General features: G+C 42.8%; 1 protein-coding gene across 1 annotated transcript; it reads left to right on the plus strand.

Annotated features, from left to right (window-relative positions):
• Positions 1-902: 902 nt before the first annotated feature.
• Positions 903-10,635, plus strand: LOC142174503 (uncharacterized). The gene is made up of 3 exons (XM_075240309.1): positions 903-990; positions 1,100-1,427; positions 10,614-10,635. The coding sequence occupies exons 1-3, from the start codon at positions 903-905 to the stop codon at positions 10,633-10,635; spliced, it is 438 nt and encodes a 145-aa protein (XP_075096410.1).
• Positions 10,636-12,692: the final 2,057 nt, after the last annotated feature.

Raw genomic sequence — 12,692 nt, forward strand, 5'->3', positions numbered from 1 at the left:
ACATCGAGTGGAATCCAATATATCAATTCAGGCTCAACTTAATTCAATGGCAAAGGAGATCAGAAAGTTGACCTTAGCTAAGGTCCAAAGTCAACCACCAATAATTTGTGATTTTTGAGGATGGGCCACCCAACACATGAGTGTCAAGATTCAACTACAGATTAGGTCGTGAATGCTTTGGGAAGTTTTGACAAAGGAAACTATCAAGAGGGAAACAATTTCAACTCCATGGGTAAGAGGCACCCCTCGACTTTTCGTGGAGTTCACCTAGTGGTAGTTTGAATGCATGGTGACAGAATAATCCCAGACCCCAGGTACAAAGAGTTCCATATTTTCTAAATCAGTAAAGGCAACAATATCGGCCTCAACAGCCTAATCATTCTAGCATGGAAGATTTAATAAAAGCCTTCGTTATTAAGATAGATGAGAGACTTGAAACCCATGGTACAACCATCCGGAACTTCGAAAAATAGGTTGGACAAATTACTAATCTATTGTATGAGAGGGTTCCATGAACTCTTTCTATTGATACCGAAAGGAATCCAAAAATAATAATAAATGCGATGTTTTTGAGGAGTGGCCAAGTATTGAAAGACCCCATTTCAAAACAAAAGACTGATTTGATTAAAAGCCAAGTGGAGATTGTAGAGTAACAGAGAAATAATGAAAATCAAGAAGATGAAGTGAGGGTAAACCCAGAGGATGATCTAAAGAAGAAGAGGGAGATAGGAGTTTTGAAAAAGAAGAAGGAAAAATAAACAAATAAGGAGACAGAATATATGCCTACTCTACCTTTCATTTAGAAGCGGAGAAGAGAGAAGCTGGACAGACAATTTAGGTGTTTTCTAGAAGTGCTAAAGTAGGTGTATGTTGACCTACCTTTCATGAAGCTACTCTCAGAAATGCCAGCATATGCCAAGTTCTTGAAAGAGATATTGTCCAACAAACGAAAAGTGGAAGGGACTTCAGTTGCCAAGCTCACAGAGCATTGTAGTGAGATTCTACAAAATATGCTCCCTCGAAAGCGTTGAGATCCAAGGAGTTTCACTATAACGGTCTCTTTAGGAAGTACTAACGTTGAAAAATCTATTTGATTCAGGTGTTTCTATTAATCTTATGCCTTTGTCTATTTTCAGGAAACTTGAGAGAAAGATAGGTGCAATCAGATCTATACATATGTCATTGCAGCTGGCAGATCAAACTACAATCTTACCTGAAGGAATAGTGGAAAATGTGCTAGTTCGGGTGGACAAATTTGCATTCTTGATAGACTTCATTGTGATAAACATAGAAGAGAATAAAGAGGCCCCTCTGAATTTCAGGAGACCTTCTTGGCTATGGGTAGAGCTATATTGGATTCAGGAAAGGCAACTCATGCTAAGAGTTGGGGAAGAAATAGTGGTATTCAAGATAAATGACGCAATAGGGTTTGTAAGTGGAGATTTTGACTGCTTATTAGCACCTTTTAGCTTTTGTTTCAGTCAGAAAGTATTGAATTGTCTTCCCGAAACTAATAAAATTGTGCAAATTGTAGGAATATTGGAAGTTTGGTCTCCCGAGATGAAATCCGACACAAAAAGGAGTGTTCCGAAGTACAAGGCAATAAAGGGCACAAAAGCATAAATGTGCGGTCCGTAGAAGAAATTTTCGTCTGCAAAATTCTATCTGCGACCGCAAACCAAGAAGTAAATTCCAATAGGACTTTCAGAAATGTGCGGGCCGCACATGAACTGTGTGACCAAAGAATTGGGTTTTTACTGAAAAAGATGCAAAGTTCGGAGAGTATGCTAAAATACCAAGTCCTGCAGCCTTTGTGAAGTGCTTGTGCGGCCGCAAAAGATTACCTTGTGTCCGCAATTCAAAAATATGTGGCCGCAGAACTCATTTTCCTGCCAGCTAAAGAAATCTGGGGACCACACATGGAATTGTGCGGCCGCAGAACCTCTCGAGGGGAATTTTTGTCCGTGATTTTTGGTCCTGTATAAATAGACGTGTTTCATAAAAGTAGATAAAGTTTGAATATCTAAAGTTGCTATAGCCATTTTTCTTTACTACTTTAGGAAGTTTTACAATGTTTTAGTGTATTTACATTATATTTCATCATTTTAATCTTCCATTATGAGTTTAATTAGCTTTTCTTCTTTATTTTCTGCAATATGCATTATGGGTAGCTAGATTTTTACTAGGGTTCTGACCCAACCCTAGTGTGTAAACCTTATGGGTATCTAATTTAGTGCTTGTTTATGATTGGTGTTGATTATTTAGCTTAGTTCATGCTTCAGTTTTAGAATTAATGGTTGCAAACATTGATTCATGCCTATTTGACTTAGTCTCTATTTGAGAAAAAAAGGACCTAGTCTAGGATAACTTAGCTAACAAGGAATTGGGTCAATTGAGAGACTGATTAATCCAATTAAGGGTTCAACCTAGAGATAATAATAACCCGACTTGAGCTATTATCAACTGTGTTAGTTGATACCCATTTGGACTTGAGAAAGGCAAATTTGGCAAAATCACTCTCTGACCAAGAGATATTGAGTGGGTAATGTATAGTTGTGAGCTATAATATTCTCCAATCAACAAAACAAGTATTAACGTCTTTATCCAATTAGACAATCACCTAGGTTATGGCCATAACCCTAGGCTTTTTACCCATTTGAAAAAACCTTAAAAACATTTATTTCTAGTCTATTCTCTTTAGCTTGCATTCATTAGAGTAACATTAGAAGTAGAAAAAAATATCTGTTGTGGAAGTGCAATCTAGATAACCCATTTGCTTATTTCAAATATATACCTCTAACACCCCCCATGACTCCTAGTGGATTCCACCCCGAGTATTAATTGGGTATTTATTATTGCATACGACCATATCATATCTCTCATTAAGGTGTGTTGTGGACGTCATCAATTTTTGGTGCCACTGTCAGGGAGTTAAAATAGTGTTAGCAATATATTTGGGTTTATTTTTGGAATATTCTCTTTTCCTTTTGTTGTTACTAAGTTGTGTGAAACAATTTTAGGTAAAATTATGGCGGCAAACAATGAACTCGAAAATATGCCTTTGGGGGATGTGGACGTCGACGATGAGCAAGTTGATGAGGTTCCTCTTGAACCTCTCCAGCCAATAGAAGAGGCCGAGTGCCTCATGACAATGTCCCCGCTCCACCCCTACCTCCACCAAGAGTGGCTACACAGCGAGTGTTACCCAATGAAAGATATGCTAGTGCAATAGTCCCTCCCTGTATTAGCACGTGCAACTTTCAATCACCAATGTGATGCTCACTTTGCTAGAGCAACAAGGTTTCTTCACCGGTCTCCATGTCAAAATGCATATAAATATTTGAAGGGGTTTGTGGACACTTGTTGGGGGAGAAATCTAATAAATGTCTCTGAGGATGCATTGAGGCTAAGGCTTTTTCCCTTCTCTCTACGGAGGAAAGCTTTAGATTGGTTGGAACGACTACCGAACCATTCCATTTGTACTTGGAATGAGTTGGCAGTGAAATTTATTGCTATGTTCTTCTCTCTCAGGCATATGGCTATACTTAGAGATGAGATTTTGGAATTCAAGCAAGAGCCCAATGAACCACTACACAAGATATGGAAGCGGTATAGAACAATGGTCAAGTAATGTCCCAACAATGATATGATGGAAAATATGATTCAACAAACCTTCTAATGTATGATTCATACAACCAACCAATGTGTAGTTAATCAACTTACCGGTGGGAACTTTATGACTATGCCTTATACGGAGGCGTGTGAGATTTTGGATGAAATGATGGAAACATCATCGGCATGCCAATCCCGGGCTAATGTTCCACAAGGTGATCCGAACATGATCTTCCTCCATAAAGAGTTGCATGACCATGGAAAGCCATTGCCGAATTGACTACCACCATGAATCAACTAGAAAAGGCTCAACTTCATCATGTGCAAAATCCTAAGCAAGTCAATTCCATGGAAGAGGTGAACATAATGTATACAAGAGAGGACCAAGGGTCCGCAAGTGCAAAATCGAGTGGAGAATTATGTGCAAGAGGATTGTGATTTTGATCAAGATGATTCTTATAATGAATAAGAAGAGGAGGTGCAATATGTGAACAAATTTCAAGGGCAAATAAACAACTTTCAAAGCCCAAACCAACAACAATGGAGACATCAAAACAATCAAGGCAATTGGAATTCAAACAACCAAGGAAATTGGAATAGTGGTAATCAAGGGAATTTGGCATAACAATAACAATCAAGGAAATTTGAGTGGAAATAATCAAGGAAATTGGGGGGGGGGGAACAATCAAGGCGGATGGAACAATAATCAAGCCAACCGGGGGTCGGGTTTTCAAAGGCCCTGATCTATCAACAACCGAGCAACCCGCCTTCTTATCCTTCCCATGGTCCGAGTTCTTCAAATAGTAAGATGGGGCGTATTGAGAATATGTTCAAGCAAATGATGGAAAAGAATGCTCATTCGGATGCCCAACTTGCCTTATACTACACATAAATCTGTAACTTAGAAGTGCAAATGGTGACAAATCTCTCAAACTCTAAATTCTCATCCTAAGGGGGCACTACCAAGTGACACAGTAGTAAACCCAAAGGGTGGAAACAACACGGGGCTTGCCATGGACGTTACTACAAGAAGTGGAAGAGGTGGGAATGCACCCACCTCAAGTTAAAGGCAACTTGTGGATAATGAGCAAGTGGTGCAAGAAGAAGAGGTCCCGAACAATGTGGTGCAATCAAATGACGAGGTTCGGATTTATTGATGATAGTGTGGAAGGGACTCAAGAGGAGGTGAACCCATCTAGAGATCGCATCATTGACATACTGAAGCCGATAGTGCAAAAGCTAAGGCACCATTGACTATGTCTCCACCTCCATACCCTCAAAGACTTACCAAGAAAAATGGTGAGAATAAATTCAAGAAATTAATTCAAATGGTGAAGAGTCTCTCAATCAATGTTCCATTAGTTGGAGCTTTGGAGAAAATGGCCGGTTATGCAAAGTTTATGAAGGATCTTGTGACAAAGAAGAGGTCAATGAATTTTGAAACTGTATACAGTAAAATCAGAGGGTCCAATTTTCCATTGTTGTGACGCCTCGAAGGCACGAAATCATGGCCGAGTTTCATCCCTCGAGGGCCATTGACACTCGACCTCTAGACAGTATGAGGCCGACGGTTACGGGAAGAAAATGGGGAGTTCCTAAGGCATGGAGCTAGAGCCGACAAAATCTGACAGGCTAGTCTGAGCCCGTATCGTGGCATTAGTTAGTTGTCCCATCTCCATATCTTTATAATAAATTCACTTGTACTATGTTGGGATTCCCCCTCTTATATAAAGGGGATCCTTGTCATTTTGTAAACATCTGTTGGTCCATACTAAATATTCAAGAACATTCTCTCTGCTCTTTAACATATTCTCTTAGTTTCGTTATCTTATTTATTGCTCATATTTATTGTGTTCTATTTATTGTTCATTATTTATTGCTTATTATTGGCCATAAAGAGCCGCCTTTGATCTATTCATAAATGTTATTCGCCATTGACCGCCTTCGATAGCTCCCATCCGAGCTTCAGACTCGACCCCGAGGTTCTCTAATAGGCAAGTTTGAGGCCCTGATTGATAGCGATTCAATTTGATTAATACCTCGTTCTTAAGCTCTTATTTCATTTCTTAGTCTTTCACATAGCATCAACTGCCTTACAACTAGCATAAAAATAGATCACGTATTTTTAGAACCACTAAATCAAATTTAATGGTTAAAACCATTTTCACTGTAAAACGTTTGGCGCCCACCGTGGGGCTAAAAATAATAGTGATTATTTTCTTGCTGGTTTAACTACATAACGCAAGTTATCTTTCACAATTTTTCTTGCCCAAGATCTTTGATTTCAGGTCAAAATGTCCGAATCAGTAAACAACAATCTTGAGAACCACGAGAAAAATGGTGTAGATGTTCCAGGTGCTGGTGTACCACCGCAAAACCCTGAAAACGCGCAGAACCGATCTCCGTGGACGTGGTCTCACCCGATGCTCAACACATCGATGTAAGCTCCCATACTAACAGGAAAGTGCACCAAGGAGACCAACAAGAAGCCCATGAAACCCCGGCTAGGGAAGAATGGGAGGTTAGCCTTCACGTTATTTTTGAAATGTTGCAGGCACAACAACTAGTGATTGCTTAGCTACAAAGTCACCAGAAAATTCCTAGCACGGTTGCGCCAGGGACAGCTACCCTGACCGAGCAGGTACCGAAGAGGTCAAGCAACAACGGGTCGGTAGCCGAACCTGCCATTGTAATGATGCTCGAGGACCTCATAAAGAGGATCGATTCGGGCGAGAAGAAGATAGAAGCCAATGACAAAAAGGTCAAGACCTACAACTCCAAGGTCGACCAAATTCTGGGCGCACCCCCGATCCTGAAAGGTGGGGATTCAAAGAAGTTCATACAAAGGACGTTCCCAGAGGAAGTAGCTCCAAAACCCATTCCAAAGAAGTTCAGAATGCCAGACCTTCCAAAATACAACGGGACCTCAGACACCAATGAGCACGTTACTACCTACACTTGCGTAGTGAAGGGCAAAGACATAAAGGACGACGAGATCGAGTCTGTCTTATTAAAGAAGATCGGGGAAACACTCTCGAAGGGAGACATGATGTGGTATCACAACCTAGCTCCTAACTCCATAGACTCATTTGCCATGCTGGCAGATTCTTTCATAAAGGCACATGCCGTGCCATCAAAGTAGCAACAAGGAAATTTGACGTCTTCAAGATCAAGTAGAGGGAGAACAAAATGATGTGAGAGTTCGTATCTCGTTTTCAAATGGAACAGATGGAACTACCACCAGTCTCCAACAACTGGGCAGTACAGGCCTTCACTCAAGGTCTGAATGAGCAAAGATCGGTGGCTTCGAAACAACTAAAACAAAACCTGGTCGAATATCCCGCCGTGACCTGGTCGGACATTCACAATCAATATCAAACAAAAATCAGGGCCGAGGATGACCAAATGGGAGCCCTCTGGCTCGGTATACCCAAGCAGGCTTTTGGTGAAGGAGCTAAAGCAAAACAAGGAAAGGTACCAGCCATACACCGCGACAAGAGAAACGCTCCAAGGCATAACATACCCCACAATGGCTGAAGGATGGACCAAGTTCAAAACCCTCGAGGATTCAACAACAGAGCCGGATTCGACAGGAACACGGGGCCAGTAGAGGCAACTCGCTTGTCGGTATATAAATTCAACGTAGATGTATCAAACATCATGTTTGCCATTAATAAAATCAGAGACACCAGGTGGCCCAGGCCTATGCAATCAGATCTTTCACAAAGAAACCATAACTTAGTTTGTGAGTTTCACAACACACACAGACACAGGACCGAGTATTGCCACCACCTTCAAGAGGAAGTAGCCAAACTACTCAATAAAGGTCATCTCTAAGAATTCCTCATCAATCGAGCCAAAAACCAGTTCCGAGAAAGAGAGGCGTCCAATAAGAAGAAAACGAATGAGCCACAACATGTAATCCACATTATCCTGGGAGGCATCGATGACCCCACAAGAGCCCATGATGAGAAGAACAAAAATATCCATCACCAGAGAGAAGCAAACTCGGCATTATATACCCGAGGATGCCCTCACATTTAGCGACAGAGACATCGAGACCTTGTCTCAGCCCCACAACGATGCACTGGTAATCTCTTTTCTTGTAAATACATTTCAGATTAAATGTGTACTTGTGGATCCAGGAAGCTCGGCAAACATTATCAGATCGAGGGTGGTAGAGCAGCTCAGACTGCTTAACCAAATTGTACCCACCTCTTGAGTCCTCAACGGATTCAACATGGTGAGCGAAACAACAAAAGGGGAAATCACCCTTCCAGTCAACGTGGCCGGCACAATCCAAAATGCCAAATTCCACGTCAACGAGGGAGACATGAGGTACAACGCCTTGCTCAGAAGGTCGTGGATACACTGCATGGGATCAGTACCATCCACCCTCCACCAAATGATAAAATTCCCCACAAAGGATGGGATTAAGACCATCTACGGGGAACAACATGCGACGAATGAAATGTTCGCGGTACACGATGTGGCTCGGGCACCGATACCTCCAACTTCAAAGGAGTCAAAGGATAAGCAAATAGTAAAATAGCAATAACAAACTACACTCCCAACTATCCTCGACTAAGCAAAGCAGGGAATCGTACCGCATCCTCATCATAGGCGACTAAAACGTATCGGGGTCCAAAATATCGCCGGCACACTGTACGCTAAGGTATGACCGTATTTTCTCTCTTTTAATTATATTCTATGCTGATCTGAGTGCAAGTATCCGATCGGAACGGCCAAAACACTCTCCAACTCGAAGACCTTAAGGTTTTAAAGCATCCATTGCACTATTTTCCTTAGACCAAGTTATTATCCCGAGAAAGGTTTTACCGGCAAGGTTTTTAACGAGGCAACACCTACATGCTATCTAAGGAAGATCCAACAAGTGATCAAGGCTTGTTTTGCAATCAACCTCAAATATTGGGGGGCATCCCCCTAGAAGGTCACCTACTCGGAGAAGCCAAGATACGCCAAATGGGGGCTCGATAGGAAAGTAATGTACCGGGCCAAATGGTCGAATGAACCGTGTACACATAGAAGCAACCGAGCCCACAACAGCAAAAACATGTATACTTGTACCAAGTAATCAAAGAATACTTCCCGAAAGCATTTCGCATCTCGAGGAAGCTCGATATTTTTGCAAAAAATGGCCTCAAAGCCGAAAGGCACCCCAAACATTGGCGTCAACTACTTAAAACAATGCAACCTCTAGGTCGGGGCTCCTAATTCATAAGCCCTCAATGAGGCAACATCAAGATCACAATGTGGCTCCAGAGCCAAAAACATCCCTAACACTTGGGGACTGGCATCAAATACTAAAGAGCACATGACCTCCGGGTCGGGAACTCCAAAATTGTAACCCCTCAATGAGGTAATACCGAGTCTACAAGTAATGGATCCCGAGCCAAGAAACCCTCGATGACTCTGGGAGTGCCGTCAATCGCCATCTCCATTGACTTATCAAAACACGAGGCCATAAGACCACATGTGGGCAACCTCGATCTTGCAAGACCTACATAAGGCAACAACAATATCTGTAAGACCTCAAGCAAGGCATGAACCATACTTGTACCAAGTATCCAAAACTGTAAGACCTCAAAGGCATGTAAAACTTGTAAGACCTTACTAAAGGTGTAAACCCGATCTCAAAGTTTCGACTATATATCGAATTTGTAGGACCACTAAAAGGGAATATCCTCGATATATACGCCGAAACTACTTCACTCGGGACTTAAAGGCTCCGGCCAAATACAAATAACTCCGGTCACATGGCTGTACCAGCCAAACTAACGCATCCCGGGGATGCCCGACCATCACTATAAATCACACACTTTAAATTACTTCGAATATACTTCGGAAAGAACCGGTTAAACAGGCTACCCTTGATATAGGCAAAAGATCTTCGACCATGTCAGCTTTTAAACACTGGCTTCGAAATACTCAGCCTCTGAGCCAAACCTCCCAAGGTGCTCTATCATCGGCATATAATGACTCGCAATCGAGATTTTTTATTAAACCGTCGAAGAGTCAAGCAAACACTATTTCAAGAAATACTTATTGAGGGAAAAATAAAGCATACATAAAAGGTTGCATCGACCCAAGGCATAAGAGCCACTGTCGCCAGCCTACATATATATAAGGTCGTACCGACCCAACGTGTAAGAGCCTAAGGGCCAGCTTGCAATTCAAAAACTTAAGGGTCGAATCAGCTCGAGTCGTAACTCGATTCGGATACTGAACCCAAAATAGTTAACTAAATATGCCTAAGGGCAAAAGCGTAAGAGCCATTGTCGCCAGCCCACATACACTAAAAGGTCGCATAGACCAAAAGCGTAAGAGCCACTGTCGCTAGCCTATATACACTAAAAGGTCACATCGACCAAAAGCGTAAGAGCCACTATTGCCAGCCTATACTAAAAGGTCGCATCGACCAAAAGAGTAAGAGCCACTATCGCCAGCCTAAAATTTGACAACTTGAGAGTAAAATAAGCTCGAGTCGATTCCCAACTCGAGGACTGAGCCCAAAACAGTTGGCCTAAATAATCCTAAGAGCAAAAGCGCGTAAAAGCCTACGGGCCAGTCCAATGAGACCTAAGAGCAAAAGCGCGTAAGAGCATGAATCTAAGGAATCCCCTCAGCCCAAAGACCAATTCCTCTGGCTAAAATCAAGGCAAAAGAAATGCAGGAGAAACAAAATTGCAAGGTTTCTTCTTTATACATACATGCAAAAAAATACAAGCTCCATTTACAAATGTACTTTGAGAATGCTATTTGCAGATCCGGAAAGAAAAATCTACATTCCCCCTAGGGGCTATGGCCCGTCAGCCGCACCTTTGCTATCCTCGGCATCGGATAGAAGCAACTGAGCACCATGCTCGTCCGCCATCGCCTGCGCCAACTCTTTCGAGAGGTCAAATCCCCTCGCGCGGATCTCCTCAACGGTTTTCCTCTAAGACTTACACCGAACATTTTCTTTTCTCCTTTATTCGCAGCCAAGGATCTTTCTCAGCTTAGCTTGAGCATCGACATCGTCTTTCAAATAGAGCACCACTTTCTAGTCAGCCTTAGTTCGGCTCATTACAGCTTTAGCTGGGGCATCCATAATCTCGGACCTTATCTTTGAGAGCTTAGGCTCGAGCTCCACAATGGTATCTTTTTGAACCAAGCTATTATCACGAGCTAAGCGAAGTTTAACCTCAAGGGCGGAAGCCTTGGCCAGAGCGCCCTCCTCCATCGAAGCCTGAGCATCCGCCTGAGCCTTTAACTTATTATACTTGATTTTGGCTCGGCCAACCTCACCCCAAAGGCGATCCAAGCCCTCTGCCTTTTTCTAAAACTAAAACAAACAAAACATTAGCTTTGAAAGCTAGAAGGAGGAATGCCGCTCGCTCGAAACAAAAAACTACCTGCTCCTTCAAGTAGCTCTCATAATTCGAGCTCCGACTTGCCTCATACCGTATGTATGCCAATTCGACTTCACTTTCATCGCAAAGGTTCCTCGGGGATTTCTCCTCATCTAGAGCTTTCCGTAGCCTGGACTCACGACGAAGTAATTCGGACTTAAGCTTGTCGAAGTCCTGCAAAAGAAAACTCAATAAGGAAGGGAAGGCACGAAATTCGAAATGCCTGTGCCAAAAACTCACCACAGAGTAAAGCCGATGTGCTTCCTCGAAGGTCGAGTTCACATCTTCTAATCTAGTTCTCCTAGCTCCGAAAAAGTTGACCCCGGCCGAGGCACGATCGCTCGGTGCATATGATCCCGGGTTTTGAGTATCCCTCAAAGTACCTCCAACAGAGAAAGAAGGCGACAACAGAGGATAAACCGCCTCTCCAAAACTAGAAATCATGGGCGCGGTAGACTCAGTCAATACTTCCACTCCGAGCCCTCGGTGCAGGTTAGCCTTTCACCGAGGGCTATCGCCCTACAAAGGTATCTCTTGCTTATTGTTATCATTCTTTAGCCCAGAAGCTAGCGATCCTTCTTCCCCCCTAGGGGGACACGACCTCACCTCGGAAGGCTCCCTGATGCCTACAATAACAAGGTTAACACGCAAAAAGAGAAAGTGCTTTTTCAACTAAAAGAAGGGAACAGATCGCACGGCACATACTGTGGTATTTTGCCTCCCACCTATCCTTAGATAAAGCTCTCCACTTATGCTCGTTGTAAGTTGAGTGGGTCGCCAACTTCCAAACCCAATCCGGCAGATTGGGAACCTCACCCGACATCCACGAAATTGCTGCAAAAAGAAAAGAAGGCAAACTTACAGAACACCCCTTCGCCATAATTGAAGAATTGTGACGGCACGAGTGCACCACTTACGTGTATAATTCTATTCCTTAGGGAATGGAATAAACTCTATGGGGATAATATCTGCAATTCGTACTGGGACGAATCGACTTATCCACTCCTGACCCCCGTCTTCTTCATCATCGACAATGAAGGGCGTGGTTGACCGGTATCGTAAGGTTAGCAGACCTCTATGATGAAGGGGTCGGTATAGTCTGATAAGATGGCTAAGCATAAATTCAAGCCATGCCTTCTCCGCAAAGAAACTTACCATCAACACTATCTTCCAAAATGACGGGTGAATCTGGGCCAAAGTAACCTGATACTTTCGACAGAAGTCTAGCACAATCCTATCAAGGTGGCCCAGCGTGAAGGGATATGTGAACACCTTCAAAAATCTCTCAGCGTGGTCCGTAATACTCTCATGCGGGGAAGGTACCTGCAGTACTACCTTTCTCCCCTCCATCCATAGTCTTTCCTCACCAACCCAAGGTGTCCTTCTCCTATCAAAGAAGTAAACTTCAAGGTATAAAGCAAAATGCTCTGAGCCAACAAGGCGAGAATCAGAGGCGGAACCCTCTCCTCCCTGCCAAACAAGTCCTGATGTAACAGTCATGATTACAACAAAATCGAAGAACTGGAACGAGAATTTAGGCCATAGCATCAATACTGAAATAATGAAAAGCCTAACGCAGGAAAAGGGGGTAACTTCTCAGAATGGTGGAATCTCCAAAAGGGCGGAAACAGCCCTATATACGGAAAAAGCGGCAACGATCTGCCTACC

The sequence above is a fragment of the Nicotiana tabacum genome, chromosome 20 (assembly GCF_000715075.1).
Source record: "Nicotiana tabacum cultivar K326 chromosome 20, ASM71507v2, whole genome shotgun sequence".
Taxonomy (NCBI): Eukaryota; Viridiplantae; Streptophyta; class Magnoliopsida; order Solanales; family Solanaceae; genus Nicotiana; species Nicotiana tabacum.